General features: G+C 43.3%; 1 protein-coding gene across 1 annotated transcript; it reads left to right on the top strand.

Annotated features, from left to right (window-relative positions):
- Nucleotides 1-752: 752 nt before the first annotated feature.
- Nucleotides 753-22,391, top strand: TOP2A (DNA topoisomerase II alpha). Its single transcript, XM_054088085.1, has 35 exons — nt 753-828; nt 1,564-1,710; nt 1,864-1,954; nt 2,802-2,865; nt 3,359-3,504; nt 3,876-3,973; nt 4,292-4,504; nt 4,702-4,875; nt 5,078-5,179; nt 5,522-5,659; nt 5,832-5,970; nt 6,225-6,382; nt 6,787-6,912; nt 7,372-7,482; nt 7,576-7,681; nt 8,345-8,454; nt 9,174-9,266; nt 9,747-9,861; nt 10,158-10,279; nt 10,853-11,001; nt 11,699-11,930; nt 12,045-12,179; nt 12,305-12,505; nt 13,051-13,246; nt 14,555-14,646; nt 15,225-15,374; nt 15,480-15,563; nt 16,154-16,351; nt 17,257-17,362; nt 17,666-17,806; nt 18,229-18,382; nt 18,920-18,981; nt 19,300-19,425; nt 20,458-20,678; nt 20,960-22,391. Exons 1-35 carry the CDS (start codon nt 796-798, stop codon nt 21,107-21,109), a joined length of 4,683 nt encoding a protein of 1,560 aa, XP_053944060.1. The 5' UTR covers nt 753-795; the 3' UTR covers nt 21,110-22,391.
- Nucleotide 22,392: the final 1 nt, after the last annotated feature.

Here is a 22,392-nt window from a genome sequence, read left to right as displayed (position 1 = left end):
GGAGAGGAGGGAGGACCATGGTGGATGGCATTACTCTCTCTGTGGAGGAGCGGGCAGCAGCAGTGAGGTTTGGGGCTTCTCTCCCCAGAAGCTTCCCAGTGTGGCCCTGGGGCTTGCCTGTTCTGTTCCAGTATGTCCCACTATGGCCCTAGGAGTTCCCCATTGTGTCCCAGTATATCCCACTACGTCCTAGTGTGCCTCTGGGGCCTGTCCACTATGTCCCAATATATCCTACTGTATTCCCAGTGTGTCCCAGTATATCCCACTAGGTCCTAGCGTGCCCTTGGGGGTTGTCTACTCTGTCCCAGTATATCCCACTATGTCCTAGTGTGTCCCTGGGGGTTGCCCACTGTGTCCCAGTATATCCCAGTGTGTCCCTGGGGCTCGGTCACTGTATCCCATGCGGCCCAGGACCTTCCCCAGCGTGTCCCTGGGGCTTGGCCACTGTGTCGCTGTGTGCCCCAGGACCCGCCCGGTTTATCCCAGTGCGGCTCTGCTGTTTCCCGTGTGTCCCAGTGCATCCCAGCTCATCCAGACCCAGGCAGAACCGGTCCGCACAGCGCCCTCCCATTGGTCGATATCGCAAGTTCCCCATTTCTATTGGCTAATTTGAATGCGCGGGCGCGCTCTTATTGGATCATAGGGGTTGGTCCCGCCCCCGCGTGCCCGCCCTGCCGCTGCGATTGGCTGCTCAGGTGCCCGGCGCGGGCGCTGATTGGCTGGCGGTTCGGGCGGGCCGAGCGGGTGTTCGAAGCGCGCGGAGCCGCCATTGCCGCCGTGTCCGCTGCTGCCGCGATGATGCTCCACGAGTCCCCGCCGGCCCTGCGGGTGCGTGAGGCGCCCCGACACCCCCTCCTTGTCCCCGTGGGGTCCCCCGTCACCTCCTTCTTGCGGCGGCCCAGGATTTCTCAGCTCATGCCCCTCCCCCCCTCCTTACGGCCTCTGTTCTCCCTCTTCCCCTCACGGCCTCTCCCCTTGCCCACCCCCCTCACCATCCTCCTTCTCACGGCCTCCCTCCTTGTGCCCTCCCCCGCTTCTCCCCCATGTCCCCCTCCTCACAGCCCCCGCCAGCCTCTCCTGTACCCCATTCCGCCTTTCCCTGTGTTCCCCCCTTATCCCGTGCCCCACCACTTCACGGTCTCTCCCTTTCTTGCTTCTTCCCCCCTGGCTTCTCCCCCTGTTCTCCCCTCTTCATAGCCTCCACCCATCACAGCCCCCTCTCTGGCCTCTCCCCTAGAGCCCCCCTCCATCTCTCCCTGTGTTCCCCCTCCTCACAGCCCCTCATCACGACCTTCCCCCAAGTCTCCTCCATGTCATCCCCTCCCTCCTTGCTCCCCCTCGCAGCCGCTCCCCACTTGACCTCTCAGATCCTGCATTTCTCTGAGATCTTCCCCCATCCACCTTCTCCTCGGATTCCCTCCCAGATCCTCTCCCCAGTACCATGTCAGGGTCCCCCACCGCCCAAGCCCACTCCACCCCCTTTGATCCCCTTTTCCATCCCCCAAACTCTCCTCCCGACTCCCTGCCCCTCACTGCCACTGTTTCTCCCCCAACCCTGAGCAGGCCGTGGATGAGAACCAGCGTGCACCTAAGGGAGATGGCATCAGGAAGCAACTCTCGGTGGAGCATATCTACCAGAAAAAGACACAGCTAGAGCACATCCTGCTCCGGCCCGACACCTATATTGGCTCCGTGGAGCTGGTCACCCAGGTACAGGGGCTGGAGGCAAGGGAGGGCCAGGGCTGAAATGCCTCGGTGCAGGCAGAAGCCTGTTCATAAAGCACAAAAACTCTGCCTTACAAATTGCTGGCACCAAAGGGGAGCTGGGCCTGGGGTCTTACATTTTTCTTCCATTCTTTTCAGCAAATGTGGGTTTTTGATGAGGACGTGGGCCTTAACTGTAGAGATGTGACCTTTGTGCCTGGCTTATACAAAATCTTTGATGAGATCCTAGGTAAGACCTGTCTGTTGAGTAAATTACAGGTTAGTGATCATAAAATCATGGAATGGGTTGGGTTGGAAGGGACCTTTAGAGGCCATCCAGTTCCACCCCTCTCCCATGGGCAGGGACACCTCCAGGGATGGGGCAGCCACCACTGCTCTGGGCAACCTGGGCCAGGGCCTCCCCACTCTCACAGGGAAACATTTCTCCGTAAAATCTCGTCTCAGTCTCCCCTCTTTCAGCTGAAAACAGTTCCCCCTCATCCTGTCCCTGCACTCCTCTATCAAGAGCTCCTCTCCAACTTTCCTGGAGCCTCTTTCAGTGCTGGAAGTAGCTCTAAGGTCTCCCTGGAGGTTTTTCTTCTCCAGGCTGGACAACTCCAACTCTCAGCCTGTCCTCATATGGGAGGTGCTCTAGTCCCTCGCTAATTAATTAACTAATAGGTGCTGAATGTCTAGAAAAGTGGAACTTACTGTGAGAACTTACCAAGAGCACTTCCATCTGGTTGCATTGTTGGCCAAGTGATGTCTGTTGCATAATTTGATGGAGGGTATTCACAGACTACATTATTTGTTGATTGTGCTCGGAAATATTGGGTGTTAATGTCCTTCCATTAGTGCTGCTTAGTAGTACGTGGGATGATAGTGCACTATTGCAAAACCAGTTTTACCCCTAAATTCTCCCTTTTATAGTAACTTGTAGTAGTCCTCTTTGTAACTTGCAAAATATTTGCATACCAAGATGATTGATAGTAATAATGTACTGATTTTTTGCATTAATTCCACTGAAGATACTTTATAGTTAATTGTTTTGTTTTGATTGAGAGTGTAACTTAACAATAATAATCTTTCTGTTCTAGTCAATGCTGCAGACAACAAGCAGAGGGATAAAAGCATGTCGTGCATTAAAGTTACAATTGATGTGTAAGTTTGATTTCACTCTTATCCCTTGCCTTCCCAACTCAAGTGCATTGGATTTTCTCACTCAGATGCTATTCTGCAAAGCTGGTGTGGTATTGGAAGGCTCTGTGATGAGGCTGATCCAAGTTAGACCAAATGCAATTCACCAGTTGTGAAAGCCTTATTCTTTATTCCATCTCATAGAGAGTGCTGACTGATGAAATGGCTGCTTCTTTGTCATTGTTTTCCATTGTGGCCATTTTCTTCCTCTCACCCTTTTTGTTCTGTCACTAAGCACAGATAAAGGATTTTTCCCTGTGGTGGTTCTTTTCATAGGATCTGCAGATCCAAGAGGGTTTTTTGTTGACTTGTTCTCCCTCTGCTGGCTGTTTCTGCAGTTGCTGAGCAGGGATTTGCTCGTGATGAAATGGTGGCCTTTCCCTAGAGCTTTTCTATAATACATGTTTCATAACTCAGTCGTTTGCAGCCTTAAAATCGGACATTTTTTTTCCCCTAGAGAGAATAACACAATCAGTGTGTGGAACAACGGGAAAGGTATTCCAGTAGTTGAACACAAAGTGGAGAAGGTCTACGTGCCTGCTCTTATCTTTGGACAGCTGCTAACATCCAGCAACTACGATGACAATGAAAAGAAAGTCACAGGTAAGGAAGGCTCTCAATATGTGCTGGTATTTTTGAGCAGCCTGATCGATTTAAATGTGTGAACTGAAGTGAGAGGAAGGAGGTACTTGGTGCAGTGTGAAAACAGCATTCCAAGTCCATCAGATAGAAGCCTTCAAGCTCTATTTTATTGCGGTAATAGTACAAGCATGGATAACAGGAAAAATTCTCTTTGAACACCAATACCAATTAGATATGGGTTTATAGTCACAGACTGAGTTTTTTGCATTTTGTTGCTATTAACAGTTGTACTTTGATTGTGCTGAAGTGGCTGAACTCCTGATAGTCTGGAGTTCTTTTAGATGGTTTTGAACAAACGTAATAACACACATCTGCTTTCCTTCTTATTCCAGGTGGGCGAAATGGTTATGGAGCCAAACTGTGCAACATATTTAGCAAAAAATTTACTGTGGAAACTGCATGTCGTGAATACAAAAAGTTGTTCAAGCAGGTACGAGCACTTCTCATGTCACTAAGGTTATATCTGAGATTTTCAAATAAGACCCTAAGTTTTTGTCCTAAAAATCTAGATTCAACTTGTACTTAGTGCACTGTGCTTAAAATAAATTTGCCCCATAGTTACTGTATGACCAAATATAACTCAAATGAGTAACAAACTGAGCACACACAATTAGAATCTAGTTTTCAACCAGCGGGGTTTTTTAAATTTTGAAGTATTTGAACCTCAGAAATCAACTTACTGCTTTTAAAAACTAAGCTAGATGCTGTGTGTGTTAGACTTGCAACTCACAAAACCTCCGTTTCTCAGACCTGGACAGACAACATGGGAAAGGCTGGTGAAATGATACTGAAACAATTTGATGGAGAAGATTACACGTGCGTTACTTTCCAACCTGATCTGTCAAAATTCAAAATGAAAACTCTTGATAAAGACATTGTAGCACTGATGTCTCGAAGAGCGTATGATATTGCTGGATCCACAAAGGATGTCAAAGTTTTCCTAAATGGACAGAGGCTGCCTGTAAGTAAGCATTTAAAAGAAACTGTACTGTATTTCTTGTGCTATTTAAACAATGACATTTTGTTGAAGCAATTTTCATCGTTACACATAGCAAAGGGAAAATTTGTCTGTTTTCTTCACCTGCTTTTCAGGAGGATGTGAATTAGGTATTTACAGGAGCTGTTATAAATTAGTTGTCTGTTTTCATCTATATGCAGGTAAAAGGATTCCGTAGTTACGTGGACCTCTATGTCAAGGACAAAGTAGATGAAACTGGTAATGCACTTAAGGTTATCCACGAGGAAGTAAATTCTCGGTGGGAAGTGTGTTTGACTTTAAGTGAAAGAGGCTTCCAGCAAGTTAGCTTTGTCAACAGCATTGCCACTACAAAGGTAACTCTTCTTTGGTTTATTTAGTCAAGTTAATGCCATAGTCTTCATCATTAACATTACCTGTTTTCAAATGTATGCGTATTAGTAAAAAAGACTTAATTGCTTAATGTTGCAAAGACTATGCTTAAAGTTTTAAATAGCTACGCGTACTCTTTTTTTCAAATGGAATCACCACTTGGTCTTTGATTCCGTTTTCCTTTAGGGTGGCAGGCACGTTGATTACGTAGCTGACCAGCTTGTGACTAAAATCATTGATGTTGTGAAAAAGAAGAACAAAAATGGAGTTGGAGTGAAGCCTTTTCAGGTACAACATCAGAATTTTCCCTGTAGGAAACACAACTCTCACATTATCAGTTTCCCTGTAAGAAACACAACTCTTGACTCATGTTTTGTAATCAGAATGTTATAAGTCAGTGTAAATGCATTAAAACTGGGTATCTGTTAGATAACACCTATTTAGCTTGAGAGCTGCTATTTCCTTGGCCTCCCAAACCATATAACATTGTTCATGAGGGTCCTGGATTCAAGACATCTAAGAAAATTCAAATCCAGACAGTGATAGATGGGTTTTTTCCTCACTGTCAGAATGCGCTGCTGTTAGAGATGTGCCTGCAAGACGTGTGATACTTGTTGTGTTTAACTGCAGGTGAAGAACCATATGTGGATTTTTGTCAATGCCCTGATTGAAAATCCAACCTTTGATTCTCAGACTAAGGAGAACATGACTCTGCAGGCAAAGAACTTTGGCTCAACCTGTAAACTGAGTGAAAAATTTATTAAGGGTGTAAGTATTGATATACAAGGTTAATTAAGTTGTCTGCCTTTGATGTTTAACGTGGCAAATATTAATATGTACTTGTGAAGTATCGTGAGCTAAAGAAAAATTATATAACTTAGAATTCTGTCATTGTTGAGGCTTTTCCTACAACTGTTTGGGGTTATTTCTTATCTTGCAGGCAGTTGGCTGTGGCATTGTTGAAAGTATCCTAAACTGGGTAAAATTTAAAGCTCAGAGCCAGCTGAATAAGAAATGTTCGGCCGTGAAACACACTAAGATTAAGGGTGTTCCTAAGCTGGACGATGCCAATGATGCTGGTAAGGTTTTACATCCTTTGTAACCGATTCATTCAAAAATAGTCAAAGCTTTTTTGTTAGACAAATGAAAGAATTCTCTCCTGAAGATCATGAGAAAAAACTGCAATTATAGTTTATCCCTGTTTACTATGTGCCGTGCAACAAAACCTGTATGTGTTAGAAGATCTTTATTCTCACTCAGTTTGTGAGTATGCTGGCTTTGATTTCACTTCTTAATTAGAAAATTGACTCGATTTTTTTTTTTTCCTTTTTAGGCAGCAAGAATTCTTTAGATTGTACACTTATCCTGACTGAGGGAGACTCAGCCAAAACACTGGCTGTTTCTGGTCTGGGAGTAGTTGGTAGAGACAAGTATGGAGTATTTCCCCTTCGTGGGAAAATGCTCAACGTCAGAGAAGCTTCTCACAAGCAGGTGTGTTGGAAAATCTTTCTAGTCTGCATGCTAGAAGGCAGCAGTGTTGCGCGGTGTAATGCAGGTGTTTGTTAACTGAATGCAGCTGAACATCTGGAGCACTGTGACTCCCAGGAGCAGTGTCTCAAACACCTGGGTCTCGTTTCACCTTCAGCCTCCTTGCTGGCTGAACGGGAATATTGATTAAGTCCTGTTTGGTGTTTTGCTTGAAGGGATAGAGTGTGTGTCATGGACCGGAAAATGTTTGGAATTATTAGAATAATTTAAGCATTAGAATTCAGTTTAGAAATTATAAGTCAAGGCAAAGCTCAGTCACTGGTGTACTTGTGGGTGATTTTGGACTTTTTTTGAGCTACGTTTTAAATCTGAAAGATAAGTTTTTTATTCCATGTGATCTTCTCTAGATTATGGAAAACGCTGAAATCAACAACATCATCAAGATTGTGGGTTTACAATATAAAAAGAACTATGAAGATCAAGAATCTTTAAAGACTCTTCGCTATGGAAAGATTATGATCATGACAGATCAGGTTAGGCTCACTAAAATTGAAACCTGGGAGAGGACAAAATCCAACACTTGAACCCAGAGGAAAGAAGAAAATACCGCCTTTCCCCCACTGTCGCTGTTGTACCTAATTCTCTGTATCCGTTTCATTTTATCATTCTATATTTTAGTGGGGCATAGTGTTTTCTCAGCCACAGAACAAAATGGGTGAAGTAGAGGAGGGAGCAGCAGCACTAAATATTGGCTTTCCAGTCTGCTGATTCAAGGTCCTTGACCAGTCCTTGATACCTTTTTTCCACCAAGAACATGGCTTTTCTGCTTCTCTTAATTTTCAGTAGTTAAACAACGCATGGTCACCTTTTTAGAAGTGAAAGTTAATAGGGTCAGTTACCTGGAATTATAGAATCATTTGCTATTAAGCTAACAATCATCAATTCCATCACATCCCTGATTAAATATGACTTTTTTTTCCTTTTTACTTCAGGATCAAGATGGATCACATATCAAAGGTTTGCTAATTAACTTCATCCATCACAACTGGCCTTCTCTTCTAAGACATAACTTTTTGGAGGAATTTATCACTCCTATCATAAAGGTGAGGGCCGGGTAGATGGTGAGGTGAATGAGTAAGGATCTGTTAGTCCAAATCTGCCTCTCGATTCTTAATTAAAATATTTGTTCTTTGTAGGTCTCTAAAAACAAAGAAGAAATCGCATTCTACAGCATTCCTGAATTTGAGGAATGGAAAAGCAGTACGCAGAACTACAATTCGTGGAAAATAAAGTATTATAAAGGTTTGTAGAAAACTTAATAGGGTGAAATTAAACGATCCAAGTAAAAGCATTCATGATTCCATTCAGAGTTAGCCCTGCCTTTACAGAAAGGGCTGCACAGGGTGACCTCCAAGTCTCTTCCCTCGTAAGATATTCTGATTACAAATACCTCTGACATAAAACAGAACATAAAAGCAAAGAAACGATAACCTCTAACCGGATAAAATGTCAATGAAATCGCTCAAAACAGAGCTACAATATTGTAGGTAACCATTCTTTGAGCCAATTATGCTTGGGTTTATGTGTCATTTTCCACAGTACGGTCTTTGTGTACTGTTAGCACTGCAAGCTAAGTGCTTATTCCAGAATTGCTTAATACCAATAAGGAAGTTGCCAACTGCAGAACAATAGCTGGATGATGAGGAATCACTTCCAATTGGCAGTTAATCACTTCAGATGTCTACAAGAGTTGCAGTCGAAATCCAAAAGCACAGCACACAACTGCCCACTTCTCTGTAATTCTTGTGGGTTTTATGATACCTCATTTTAAAGTTTTCATAAGTCACCTTCTTGCTGAACATTTATATGATGCATCACAGAAACCAGGCATGGCAAAGTATTTCTTTAAACTGCAACTTGATTGAAGCATTCAGTTATTAGGATTCACTAGTACTGTCTCTGCAGGTCTGGGTACCAGCACATCAAAAGAGGCTAAAGAGTACTTTGCAGATATGGCTAAACATCGTATTGGCTTCAAATATTCTGGTCCTGAAGATGATGCTGCGATCACCCTGGTAACTAACACTTGAATTAATTGCTGACTTACTACTTTTGGTATTCTGCTGCATAGATAGCGATATATTTTCTCTTAAAATGCTCTTAGAGCCCTTTGGGCTTAAGACAATCTCTTCGTTTCCAAGGCTACGGCTTTAGACTAACCAGTAGAAGCAAGTCTGCCCACGGACCTCAGGCCAAGAGTACCCTTTTAATGATGGTTTTTAAATACAGCTCATTACTACAAACCAGCTGACATTTCCAGACACAATAGTAAATATTCCTTTAACATTTTTCTGCATCTTTTGGAGTTTTCTCTAAGGCAGACCTCTCATTTCTGCCTCAGGTTTTCTTCTTGTCAAATGGTTCACCAGTGGATTAAAACAGTCCTCACTTCTGCGAACTTCTCCACCTTCAGTAGACATTGACTCTTAAGTGTTCTGGCAACACCAAAAAAACACACTTTTTTCCCTGCAAATACGAATTAATAGGGAAATCTACTTTAGTTTTATGTTTCTATATTAACAATTACATACATTTAAGCCTAAATACCACATCTCCTAAAGACTAGTGGAAATTACACTCCTAATATATTTAGCTACAAGACCCTTTTATTGCACTTAAGCTGTTAAGTCCACCTGTTTAGCATGTTATTCTCCAGGATAAACTTTTCTTGTATGCTTTCTTTGCTCCAGTGAATGTCCTAAAATTGAGTTACTTTTCATTTTGTAATGTACAGGCCTTTAGCAAGAAGAAGGTAGAAGAGCGAAAGGAGTGGCTGACTAATTTCATGGAGGATAGAAGACAACGGAAGCTGCATGGTCTGCCAGAGGTAAAAGGTTTACGGATATGAAGGAAACTGGTTTCCTGTCTCTCCCTGGGGCTGTTCTCGGCTTCATTCTGGCATGTGAGAGCTGCACGCAGCTCAGAGGCAGTGAGTCAGTTGCTGGATTACAGGACAGTTAAAATGTTTCAGCATTTTGCGGAGCAGCTTCTTCTCTTGTCTTATCGGTGCAGCCTCACGGTCAATTGTCCAGTAGTTAATTTCATTTTTAACTCTTATCTTTCCAATTGCTTTACTGATTGGGAAGTGATAACTTGAGCGAGACTGTATGAAGACTTCATTTCTCAAAAACAGGTCTGCATCGCAGGAAGCGGTGTTTGACCTTGCAACGCTAACGATGTCAGCGCTTGAGCTGTGTTTAGCTGGTCTTACAAGGACCTTCCATTTTAGTGGAACTAACCAGCTATGAGCTAAGAAACAGATTAGGTCTTGTTAAAATTACAGCAATCTTGCACTTGTTTTTCTTAGGAATACCTATATGGGAAAAATACTAATTATCTGACGTACAACGACTTCATCAACAAGGAGTTAGTCCTGTTCTCAAACTCGGATAATGAAAGATCAATTCCGTCACTGGTTGATGGTAAGTTATTTCAAGATAGTGATTCTGCATAGCGCATTCCTCAGAACTTAATAAACAAGTGTTTGTGCATCTTATCATCAGAATCGGGGTAACCTGCTGCGTTTTCAGGGTCGGTGCTCCGAAGTCTGTTTTCTCCTGTCCGAGTTTTTGATCTGTGGATTACATATCCATTTTGTAGTATATTATTGCACCATACTCCTGTTGTAGAATCTTCAGAGATATAAGTCTCTAGAGAGCAGAAGCTAAGTGAAACACATTGTCAGTTCTAATCACAAGGTCTTTTTCTATATATACAGGTTTGAAGCCAGGTCAAAGAAAAGTTCTTTTCACGTGTTTCAAACGAAATGATAAGCGGGAGGTGAAGGTTGCGCAGCTGGCTGGTTCTGTAGCTGAGATGTCCTCATACCATCATGGTGAAGTAAGAACCTGACCTGGTTGTGCAAAATGCTTTTTACATGGAAGGCAAAAATAGCCTTTCTGTTGACTTGACAGTTAAGATGCCTCTAAAGCAGGATTAGATGTTTCGGTATAAAAGCCAAAGTAAAGTGGTTGTATGTCCATTGTAACACTTCAATATTAATTAAATCTGAGATGGGTCAGTCTGCCTGTCCTACCTGGGCTTTATGTTGGAGTGTTTCATTCAAAAAGTAGAACAAGAAAAATACACTTTATTTGCGATAGAAAGGCTACTAATGTCTGCCTAAATCTACCTTGGTAAGTAGAGGTTAAGCACTAAAACAAGCTTCCCTCGGGAGACTGATAGAATCTTTCACTGGAGGTTTTAAGAACATGTGTTAGGCCACTGGAATATATTCAGTCATCCAGTCTAGAGGGTCTTGGGATGCACTTGCTGTGAGAGTTTCCTCCAGTATTTTATTAATCGAGTTTATCATCTATATCAGTTCTCTTCTTGGTGTGAATTTTGCCTTTAATTTTGTCCGTTCAGTGAAGAATTCTGCATTTTTTAGCTTTGAACCTTCCTTTGTTGCAGGCATCGCTGATGATGACCATTATTAACTTAGCTCAGAACTTCGTGGGCAGTAACAACCTCAACTTGCTGCAGCCTATTGGTCAGTTTGGCACAAGGCTGCATGGTGGGAAAGACTCTGCCAGCCCTCGATACATCTTTACAATGCTCAGGTCAGCATTAAAGATTTTTTTTTCTATCTTAAATACTCTCAATATGTTACAGAGCTCAAATTGACAGCATTTAAAATGAGAAAGGAATTTATTTTTTCCCCTTTAAAACTTTGGACTACTTGCATACTCAGAGTAGCAATAATTGAAGAGAGATTTGGATCCTAGATTCAGATATGTAAACTTGGTTATCATCCAAGAGAACAGAAAGGCGGCAGAGAATAAGGAAAAGGGAGCAAAAACAAAGGGAGAAATTTGGGTAGGATAAAAGATGAACCTGAGTTGGGAGAGTGAAGTTCTAGTATCTGAAAGACAGAGACTACACTGCTGTAGACCCAAAGGTCGCTAAGGTTGAACTTGATCAAATCTGCTACTTGAGCACGTGTGGTTGTACTAAAGCAAGGTAATACAGAGTTATTACTTTCTCAGAGTTTAAATGTATGATTTACATATGTAAGTACGAGGCTAGGGTGCCATTTAGTCAGTAGAACGCGTAGAGACTGATCAAATCACTGAAGGTGCGTCTCCTTCTTCCTGTTACTCTATAAGCCTACGTAGACACCCAGGCTGCACGGCTAAGGCTGGCCGATAATAATAAACCTGACTTTTGCATTTTGTTTGTTTTCTGGGGGGTTCTTTTTATGTGATGGTCGCTGTTCTGTAACAAGAATTCAGGCTTAAATTCTCTTTTCCATTCCAGCCCACTGGCGCGGTTGGTGTTCCCACCAATGGATGACAACATCCTGAGGTTCCTTTATGACGACAATCAGCGTGTGGAGCCGGAATGGTATATGCCTATCATTCCGATGGTGCTGATAAACGGGGCAGAAGGGATTGGTACTGGCTGGTCCTGTAAGATCCCCAACTTTGATATCAGGGAAGTTGTGAATAATATCCGTCGTCTGATGGATGGAGAAGAGCCACTGCCAATGGTAAATAATGTGTTGAAAAGCAACGTCTCGCTCATTAGCGAGGAGGATTTCATGCAAGTGCTTAGAACCCGAAGCATCCACACAAAGCTGAATCCAGTGTTCTTCTCTGCTTAGCTTCCTAGCTACAAGAATTTCAAAGGCACAATAGATGAGCTGGGACCTAATCAGTACGTGATAAGTGGTGAAGTGTCTATCCTCAATTCTACAACCATAGAGATCACTGAGCTGCCTGTCAGAACATGGACCCAGGTAATAAACAGTAATTTTGCCCTAGGAATGTGTAGCTTGCCTTGTAAACCAAAATGGGTTTAATGTGTTTTGGAGCTTTTAATCTCCACGGAAAATATAGGTCTGACTTTGATTCTTTTTTTCAGACTTACAAAGAACAAGTTCTAGAACCCATGTTAAATGGGACTGAGAAGACACCCCCACTAATCGTAGACTATAAAGAATATCACACAGACACGACAGTGAAGTTTATAGTGAAGATGACTGAGGAAAAACTAGCTGAAGCAGAAGCAGTGGGGCTACACAAGGTCTTCAAACTCCAAACAAATCTAACATGCAACTCCATGGTATGTAATAGATTTGGCCAAAGAGTTCTTGCTTTAGCTCAAAGACTGTGGGCAGCTGTAGTTGCTGGCTGTAACGAATACTCTTTTGCAGTAACCTATTCACTTTGATTTCTCTGCTGTTACTGTTTTTAAATCAGTTTTCTAAATATACCTTCAAAAGGTCAAGAGAGTGGCTTGGGAATAGACTCAGGGTGGTTTGGTTTTGCCTGAAGGAGTCAGTGATCCGAAATCACAGTTCACGGAGACCTTTGTGACAACAGCGCTGCTATTGAGTGTCTGGGTTCTGACAATGTGTGAAGCTTGATGCAAGATGTTTATCCTACATTTATCTCTAAGATTCAAGTAACCTTAATCCCACTATGTGTTTGCAACTTTCAAATTCTAAAATTCTCTCTGCTGCCGTGCTTGCAAACTAATTTCTCAATACTAACGTTTTATACATTGTTATAATAATTCAATTGTGCTATCACACCTGTGTTATAGCTGAATTTCATTGTTTTTAGAAATCACTTTGACTATCGTAATGCCTGTGTTCTTTCATCTAGGTTCTTTTCGACCACGTCGGCTTTCTCAAGAAGTACGACTCTCCCCAGGATATTCTTAAAGAGTTCTTTGAACTCAGGCTCCGATATTACAATTTGAGAAAAGAATGGCTGATTGGAATGCTAGGTGCCGAGTCTGCAAAACTGAGCAACCAGGCTCGTTTCATCCTGGAGAAAATAGATGGCAAAATTGTGATCGGTATGTGTTGTTCTTGGCTACATGGTTTATGAAACTGGGAGAAGAACCAGGTGCTCCCTTGAGTTCTGTCAGCACCTCCTCAGCCCCAGACTGGCTCTTAACAAACTACACCGGAGCTTATCTTTCCATTCCATTAGCATACAAGAGGAAAATGCTTCAGAGTATTCTTGGTCTGTAGAGCATTATGCACATGTTAACTGGAACAGGATGCTCATACAGCTTTCCTACTGTGCTTGATGCTATTTTGAGAGTAGAAATATTCTTTAATAGTTTAGCAATAATTCCTATCTATTTCTGACTCGTTCAGAATAAGAGTTAAGTACTGGTGGGGTTAGAAAGGGGTGGTGTTTTCTGTTCAAATGCATACTTCAACCGTATCTCTTCCCTGTTATCTCTGTGAGCCTCTGCAAGAATATTCCAAATCATGTTCTCAGTGGCTTGGGGTTTCAGACTTAGATATTCAACTTAGCAGCATCTGAGAATCATGAGCTGGAAAAAAGAAACAGATCTTTGTTCCCGGTATTCCAGTTTTTCAATCAACTTTTCCACCTCGGTCTAAAAGACGGTCTGTGTTTCACTTGCGTTCAGGGAGGATGCAGCTAGACGAAGTGTCATAAGATGCTTTGTGGTTTGTGTCTGAAGGCAACCCAGTAATCCTGACAGCCTGTGTCTGTTTGGCTTGACTCAGGAAGAGAAATAATTCCCTTGAAATGCATTTTCTTGGAGTTTTGTAATACGCAGTTCCAGGGCTGGCAGGATTGGTTTCGTTTATATTTGTGTCTCATAGTTGATTGCTTCTGATATCTTAAAAAGGAACAAATTCCAGCTGAAGCGTTTCCGTTGGGGCATTTAGAGCATAAATTTCCCAGGTGAAGTCTAATGAGGTGAAAGCTACACCACAGCCTTCGAGTGCTATTGAGGCGGGTTTCTTCTACCTGCCTGCTTGTTACTGTGAAACCTTTTGGATACCATCACAACTTTTTTTTTCCAAGTTCAAAAGCTACTTAGAGCAGGGGAAATGCAGTATGGAAATGAAGAAGAAAAGTATTTACCGCGCTGGCAGGTGTTCCCGACAGGTTGAAGGAGTGATGCTGACCTGACAAATCACTTGCTAAGTTGGAACTTTTTAGGTGTTCTTTCAGGCTCTTCCATAAGTCCCGCCTCTGATGAGGAAAAGGCTAGTTTAGAGCCTGAGAGGATACCGAGCTGCTATGGAACCATGGGATCCAAGATTTAAAGCTTGTCTGTCTTTCCTAGCAGTGATTGGTAGTAGTCACTAACTGACAATCCTGAAATGCCTGTTTGCAGAAAACAAACCCAAGAAGGAGCTGATTAAAGTTCTTATCCAGAGAGGCTACGAATCCGATCCAGTGAAGGCTTGGAAGGAATCGCAAAACAAGGTAATGTTTCGGTCGTCCTCTCTAAACAGGTCCAAACTGGCCGCTGTCTCTACAGCTCCATAGTTCATAGGAAGAAGAAGCCCAAGGTGCTTTTCAGTTTGTAGGATTCAAGAGCTTGCACGTCTGCTATGTCTGTGGTAGGAAACATAAGACAACTGAAAATTCCGTCTCTCATTCAGAAGGCACTGAGACCCAGTCATCTGGGTTCAAGTCAAGTCCTCCTGCCACAGCAATTCCTGCTGTTCCTTAAGGATTTCCTGCCTGTAGGACTCAATTGTGGAAGGGCTGAGAGGGAGATGGCAGTTTTAAGTAGCCTGAGGAGAGAACCTGGATTATGAAGGCAGAGAAGCCAAACAGAGTAGATCAAGAGAGATTCAGAGAATTGTTTTTGCAGATGAATTCCTCTGCAATAGCAGCTGAGACTTTAAACAGCCTTTATCCATTTCCAAATTATTCCAGAGGAGTCTGGACACCATAAGTCCATGGAGTATCTGTGCAGCAGTCTAAATTTGATCAGTAGCCCTACCCTTGTGTATTAATGTATTTGTTGGCAATGTTTGTTTTAAATCCACATTCAGGAAGAAGAAGAAGAGGAGGAGGAGGGAGAGGACAGTGAGAAAGAATCAGCTGCAGCTACTGGACCAGACTTCAACTACCTGCTGAACATGCCCCTTTGGTATCTGACTAAGGAGAAGAAAGATGAGCTCTGCAAGCAGAGGGATAACAAAGTATGTTCTTTCTTTTTCTTACAGAGGCAGTATTATATGATATATTTTTTTAATGGTGGCTTAAAATATATCACTAATACGATTATCAACTGTGATTCCCTTTAGGAAAAGGAGCTGGAAAACCTTAAGCGCAAGAGTCCCTCCGATCTGTGGAAGGAAGACCTTGCTGCCTTTGTTGAGGAACTCGATGTAAGTCAGCGTTCAGTGTAGATGACTGACTCCCTTGCAGTCTTGTTCACCAGCTGTTTATTGACTTTTTTTTGTCATAACAAGGAAACTAAAAATGATAACTCCTATGTCTTGCACGTGTTGAGGAGGAGGAAAGCTTTCTTCACCTTCCTAGCTTGGTTGGGTGGGAGTAGCGGCTGCCCTGTGTCAGGGAGTCAAAACACCAAGGTCGATTGCCAGTCTGAAGAGTGGAGAGGTTTTGGGAGTGGTTGAGAGAAAACTAGTACTAGGATGTAGTATGAGGAGATGTAGATCAGAGGGTTTTCTGGACACTGGAAAAGTGATGGAGGAGCTGGACTTTACTGAACAGAGCCCAAACTGTGGGCAGGTTTCTGTGACTTGATTTCAGGCAACCAAACTATAGCTCAGGCTTAAATCGCTGCTTGAAAACGTGCCGATCTGGAGCAGAGCAAGAAGCTTCGTTTAAACTGATAGGAGGAAAACTGTCCTTCAGAGTGCTTTATTGCAGGGCTGTGATGGTGGGGTTTTCAGTATCGCATTGTTTCTTTTGTATTCTCATGGTGGTTTGATTTTTGTGCTCACCTCTGCAGGCAGTGGAAGCCAAGCAAGCTCAGGATGAGATGGCAGGGGTTGTTGGTAAACCTTTAAAGATGAAAGGAGGGAAAATGAAGGTGAAGAAGGCGCAACTGCCAGAAGTAATGCCATCACCTCATGGCATAAGGGTTGTTCCTCGGATAACTGCAGAGATGAAGGCAGAGGCAGAGAAGAGAACTAAAAAGAAGATAAAGGTAAAAAGGAACATTTCCAAACGCTTACTCTTTCATTACATCCTCTTCAGTGCAGTCCTAAAAAAAAGTAAGGTTTTGTTAGCTGAACTTGTCCTGATAAAGCAGCTATTCGTGGAGAGGGACAGACTCTTAGGATGTGGGGAACACCGGAAGTGGATGTTTCTCAATCTCACTAACATATCCGGACATGGCTTAGAGGAAAATCTTTTGGCAAGAGCACATATCTCAATATCAGAGATGGGTCAGTAGCTTAGAAATGAAAAGACAGATGCAAGTAAGGTTGTTCTAGGTGTCTTGGGGATTTACACAGGAAGAACAGCTCGTAAAATCACTTCTCTAGAACAGCCTTTGCATTTCCAGTAACACTTTCTGCCATTTGATGCCATTATTGTTCTCAATATCAAGGGGATAAAGAAGTTTTAACTACTTTTATAGGCCTGGTTGAAATTATGCCATTCAGCCATTTGCAACACAGAAAATTAGAATATTCCCTCCCCCATTTTGACCTGTAAGCCAGACATGGCTCCTTTCCTACAGATGGTTCCATCTAACAGTTTTTCCAAATAGCTTGCACTGTTGTTTTTAACCCACCCTGCTCGGTTCTGCATCCTCAACGCTCCCTAGAGCCGTGCCATCCTCACACAAAGGCGGTACCAAAGCACGCTCAGGAGTGCAGACAAAGTTCCTGGTTTTGTTAATGTTGGATTTTGCGGTTTCAATCACCTGATCTGGGGACAGATCATCTCTGAGTTACTCGGCTGCATTCAAGTTATAAACAGGTTGTTTCATAAACTCAGATTTCTGATGTACATCTAGAATAAGCAGCTCGTCTCTACGTTACTGTGTACCTCTTCTAACTGTGTGAGCTGACTCGTTATCTGTTTGATATCTGCTTCTATCTTCAGACTGAAAGAAATGAATTTGATGAGAATCAAGAAGAAAACACACCAGGAGACAAAGAGCCTTCAGGCCTTAAGCAGAGATTAGTGCAGAAGCTTAATACTGAGCGAGGTAAATGCTCTTACGTGTTATTCCATCAATGGAAAGAGAGGGGAAGGGTTGTAAATTTGGTTATCTGACCTCTTCCTGAAGGTGATGAGTGACATTTAGGATCAGTATTTTTGGAAAGACTAAGCAAGAGAGAAAGTAATCCTGGGTAACAGTCAAACGGGATGAGTTACTCTTTCTCTTCAACATTTAAACCAGAATCCACTGAATTTAGTGTTGTATTTCTAAGTTGAGCCTGAACTGCTGAGCCTGAGGAAAGGACACATGGAATTCTTCTGGTTCATCCTGCCTCCTAATATTTTTCAGGTGCAAAGAGACAGGCCACTCTACCATTTAAGCCACTAAAGAAAATGAAGAAGCGAAACCCTTGGTCTGACTCAGGATCTGATTCCGAGTCTGATTTTGAAGCACCACCTCAAAGAGAGAGACTGGTTCGCCAAGCAGCAGGTGAGAGACGACACAAATGCAGACAAGGGGCGGTCTGTGGAGGTGAAAGTTTAAGAGACTGTTTAGAGAGCTCCCAGAAATCATTTTCAAAAGGCTTATTTATTTTACTGTATATAACAACTAAATATTTCTATCATTTGAGGAGATTTTTACAAGGCTTTTCAAGGAAAAGCAGAAATGAGCAACTAAAGAAATAAGGTTATTGGTTTTAATTACACAACTGTCTTGGCAAATCCAACATGTTGTTGGTAAGCGAGCACAGAATACACTTGTGATTTGGAGTCTTCTCGCTGGCAGTCTCAGTATCTGCTTGTTTTTGTTCAGATCTTTATTTTTTAATAACTGCTGCTAAAAATATTGAGAGAGAAACTGAGCAGCATATTGCCAAAAGTGTAATTAATGCATCTGTGTCGTTTCATCAGCCAAAGTCAAGACCATAATCAGTTCGGACTCAGAAGAAGCATATCTCTCCGGTTCAGATGAGGGGTCTGAATTTCTGGGTGACAGTGAAGGCAACAATGAATCGGATACAAGCACAAAACAGAAACCTGCTCCCAAACCCAAAGCTGCTCCAAAGTGAGTGTTTCTCCAGACAGAATCATGGAACAGTTTGGGTTGGAAAGGACCTCAAAGCCCATCCAGTTCCAATCCCTGACAATGGGCAGGGACACCTCCCACTGGATCTGGTCGCTCCAATCCCCATCCAACCTGGCCTTGAACCCCTCCAGGGATGGGGCAGCCACCCCTGCTCTGGGCAACCTGGGCCAGGGCCCCCCTGCCCTCATTGTGAAGAATTTCTTCCTAATATCTAATCTCAATCTTCCCCCTTCCAATTAAAAGCCATTCCCCATCCTCCTCTCCCTGCACTCCCCAGTCAAAAGCCCTTCCCTCCCCAGCTTTCCTGTAGCCCCGTTCAGTAAAGGAAGGTCTCCCCAGAGCCTTGTCTTCTCCAAGCTGAACAAGCCCATCTCTCTCAGCCTGTCAGGCACTGGACAGTCAGTTATGCTTCTATTGTTAATGCTATCTGGAAATTAATAACTCTTAAACACATCTATTTAGTATAACATAAGTTCTAAAATAAAATATCAAAATATTTGGGGTTCTGTATTCTAGGGAAACCACTGAGAAAGCAGCTAAAGCTTCCAAGCAAAAGCCAGCACAAAGCGCTATCCCTGGTGAGTATGAAACTTCCTAAGCCTTGTTGATTTTCCTAAAACCCCATGAGAGTGCACTGGGCATTCTGATCGGTGCTTAGCGCTGCCAGAGGCAGCCGTTAGTCACAAGATCTCGCAAGAAACTGTGACGCTAGGGTACAAGCTGGTTTCAGTGCATTAGGCTTTTTGTCCATTTCTAACTTGAATTTGTGATGAATCGGGTTTTAACAGTTGTTCTTTTTATAAAATAGGTCAAAACAATTTCTTTCTGCTCTAATGCTTACAGGCAGAGTAGAAAATTTGACCATTTCAGACTTACTTTCTGCTTTCTTTATTCAGTTCAAGTCCACGATGTTACTGATGAAGACGTGAATCAAGCTCCTGCAGCTCCTTCTGTCCCTGTGCCTCGCAGTAATACTGTGGCTAAAAAACCCGCTGCAGCTAAGAAGACCAGTGCCACAAAGGGTAAGGCGAAGATCAGCAAGATCATTTTTAGATAACGATTATTATTCCTGCGGGAAACAAGTCTGAGTGATCCTTTTTTTTTTTGCCAGGCATTTAGAGGCCTGGATAACTTGAGTTCTCATTTCAGACAAGATCTGAACTTTGTGGCAAAGGTTGCCTGATTGTTGTCATTTTTAAAGGAGTTTGTTTCCAAGCATATTGTGTTCTAGTTCATCTCAGACATCCTTGAAGGGAGTGGATTTTAGTTTGGGAACAGGAAAAGTGAATGCTTCCTACAGTGCTATGTAATACTTGGCAGAAATAATCCGAGTGGAATTCATGTCTTGCAGTCAATGTTCTACTTCATGTCCTTTTGGGAAGAAAGCTACTTGGGAGCTTGGCTTCCCAGGAAGAAGAAAAGCTTCTTTGGGATAGTTTGATCTATTTCGTGCTAGCTCGACCTCATAAACCTACAGCGTTTGACTCGGGGTTTTTTAGGGTTCACTGCCCACAGTCTTTGTCAGACTCTGAAAGCTGTTTTGCATATTCCATCACGAGCTGGTTTTGATCCCAGCGGTACAGTTGTGTGTTACTTCACAGCAAAATAGCTGTTTCTTCCACTTCAAAATTGAGAAACCCTATTATAATTCAGAAATGGCTGCTCATTTCAGCTTAAGTAAGAGATGTACTTCAAAATGCTGTTAAAAACAGCAAAATATAGGTAAGAAAGAGCTGTGGAAAAGTTTTGAAGGTCTAAGATTGGTTATGAGGCCTTGAGAGTTCGGGACTTTTCAAGCTGAAATAGTCTGTAAATTGCTTTGGGTACGTTTTAATTTGATCCTCTAAATGTAGTGCAACTAAGCAGATAAACAACCTCATTTCTCGTCATCTCTGTAAAAGAGCAATCTTTCTAGAAAAACCTTGTTTCCAAGCAAGGTGACCTGCGCACTGACCTCGCGGTGTAGTGCAGAGCCCTATTTGTGTTGGAAGTAATTCATAAACTGCAAATGAGAGGCAGCAAAACAGGGGTTTAAAGGCAGAGTTCTGTTTCAGATAACCAGCCGTCCATCATGGATATTCTAGCCAAGAAAAAGGCTCCACCCAAAGCCAGCAAGACAGCGACGAAGGAGGCATCCCTGGATCCGGAGGCTGGAGCAGCCGGTAGCAAGAAGCCAGCCCAGACCAAGGGGCGCAAAGTTACCAAAAGGCAGCCCAGCTCTTTGGATTCAGATTCGGATTTTGGCTCAAAGCCTTCCAAATCCGTTGCGGCAAAGGTTTGTACTCCACCACCCATTGGAGTTGAGGGGGGTACCAGAGAGCGGGGTGTGGTTATTCCGGCAGAACCAGCAAGGCAGAGGTACAACCTCCCCTGCAACACCCATCTTTGTGGCGGAAGGAGGGGGGTTGGGCACATGTACTCCTCCCAGGTGGTTGGTTTGGTCTCGTCCATCCGAACAACCACTTTCCCTTGCCACAATGGTGCGTTTCTTGCTAATTGTGCTCCTTGTTTATGCTCAGATTCATGAGTCACTTCTTGACTATGCTTTCCCTCCAGAAATCCAAGCCATTAGACGACGACAGCTTCACTGTTGATTCAACCGCTCGTGCAGACAGCCCCGTAGCAGCTGAGCCCCGTGCTAGGCCTGGACGTACCAAAAAGCCCGTCCAGTACTTGGAGTCGTCTGATGAGGATGACATGTTTTGAATCCATATGAAGGTGTTAAGCTGCGGATCCAAACCAATCTACAAAGCAGCCTTCAGCAGAGCTCCTGACAGCTCTCACCAAAAGAACATCTCAGGCTAGGAAATCGTCACTGAGTTTAAGCTAGCCCAGAACTGTTTGTTAGATGTGAATACAGCTCTATTTTTCTTGGTTTTAAATCACTTAGGTTTGTTTAAACAGGACCACGCTCCCCTTTTTCACGAACACTGGAGCTGCATGCTCAGCTGGTGCTAAAGCACTTCCCTCTTTTTGATACTTAGTGGTTGTTTTAATGCTAAAGTAGACTTGAGAACATACCAAATCCTTTAAAGTATCCTCTCATGTGGATACCTTCTTCTTTAGATATCTTTAATTCTACTGTTGTACAGACATAACATGTGAGGGGCCGGCGTCTGGACCTCCGTGCTGGTGTTTCCCTTTCTCTTTTGCAGTCCTTTATGTCTGTGCAAGCCTCTGTTGCTCAGATTCTGCAATGCTGATTTTTAGCCCTTGGTGTTTTAACTTCAGATTTAGCAATAGAGCTTTGTGCAGACTTGTCTTCGCGCTGTACTCCGTGTTGGCAGTTTTATCTTCTGTCCAGCTGCCAAGGAACCCTGTGCTCGGCTCGTTCAGCCCAGAGGTCATCTTCAGGTAAGCGATGCTTGTGGCTGCCAGCACTTGGTGCTGTAAGGAGCCAAACGGGCGTCTCTGCTGAGCAAGATGGGCTCAGGGAGAGGACAGAACCAGGACAGACATAGACCATCCAAAGATCTTTGGTCTGTGGGAACCTGCAGGAAAAGCCGGTTGGTTATTCCAATGCGCATGTTGGAACACAGCAGGTTCCCCTGTGCCGCGCTTCTCTGCTGCCATACTTGGCACCGGCAAAGGCTTTTGTGCCGAGCAGCAACTCGGCAGCGTGAAGCTTCTACCTGTTTGTTCCTGGGGACAAAGAACTTCCCCAGAGCTTCTGCACGAAGGGTGCAGTCCTCTGCAGGGTGAGGCCTGTTTGTCACCTCCATGCCGCTGGCTGGTGGGACCTTCCAGCACGCAGGTTCCTCAGCAGAAGCAGGGAAGCATCATCTCCCACTTCCCCTTAGAGGTATTTCACCAGAGTCTTTACCTACTCCAGTTTTACTCTGCGTAGAGCTGTTCTGAAAGCACAGAGTGATGTTTCTTGTCTTTCTGCAAATATTTCTGTGTTTTTCTTGTCCCGAGTCTGTCCTTTCTAATATTTATATAATAAAAGTTTTTTAATCCAGCTTTCATCAATAAACAGGAGTTGTCCT

The sequence above is a fragment of the Cuculus canorus genome, chromosome 25 (genome assembly GCF_017976375.1).
Source record: "Cuculus canorus isolate bCucCan1 chromosome 25, bCucCan1.pri, whole genome shotgun sequence".
Lineage (NCBI taxonomy): Eukaryota > Metazoa > Chordata > Aves > Cuculiformes > Cuculidae > Cuculus > Cuculus canorus.
This window is presented reverse-complemented; position numbering and strand designations above follow the sequence as displayed.

Excerpts from the sequence above, each read along its gene's own strand:
- TOP2A (XM_054088085.1), top strand. The coding sequence starts at position 796 with ATGATGCTCCACGAGTCCCCGCCGGCCCTGCGG. Across the intron at positions 4,505-4,701 it reads TAAATGGACAGAGGCTGCCT|GTAAAAGGATTCCGTAGTTA; the intron begins GTAAGTAAGCAT and ends ATCTATATGCAG. Across the intron at positions 12,506-13,050 it reads ATCTAACATGCAACTCCATG|GTTCTTTTCGACCACGTCGG; the intron begins GTATGTAATAGA and ends TCTTTCATCTAG.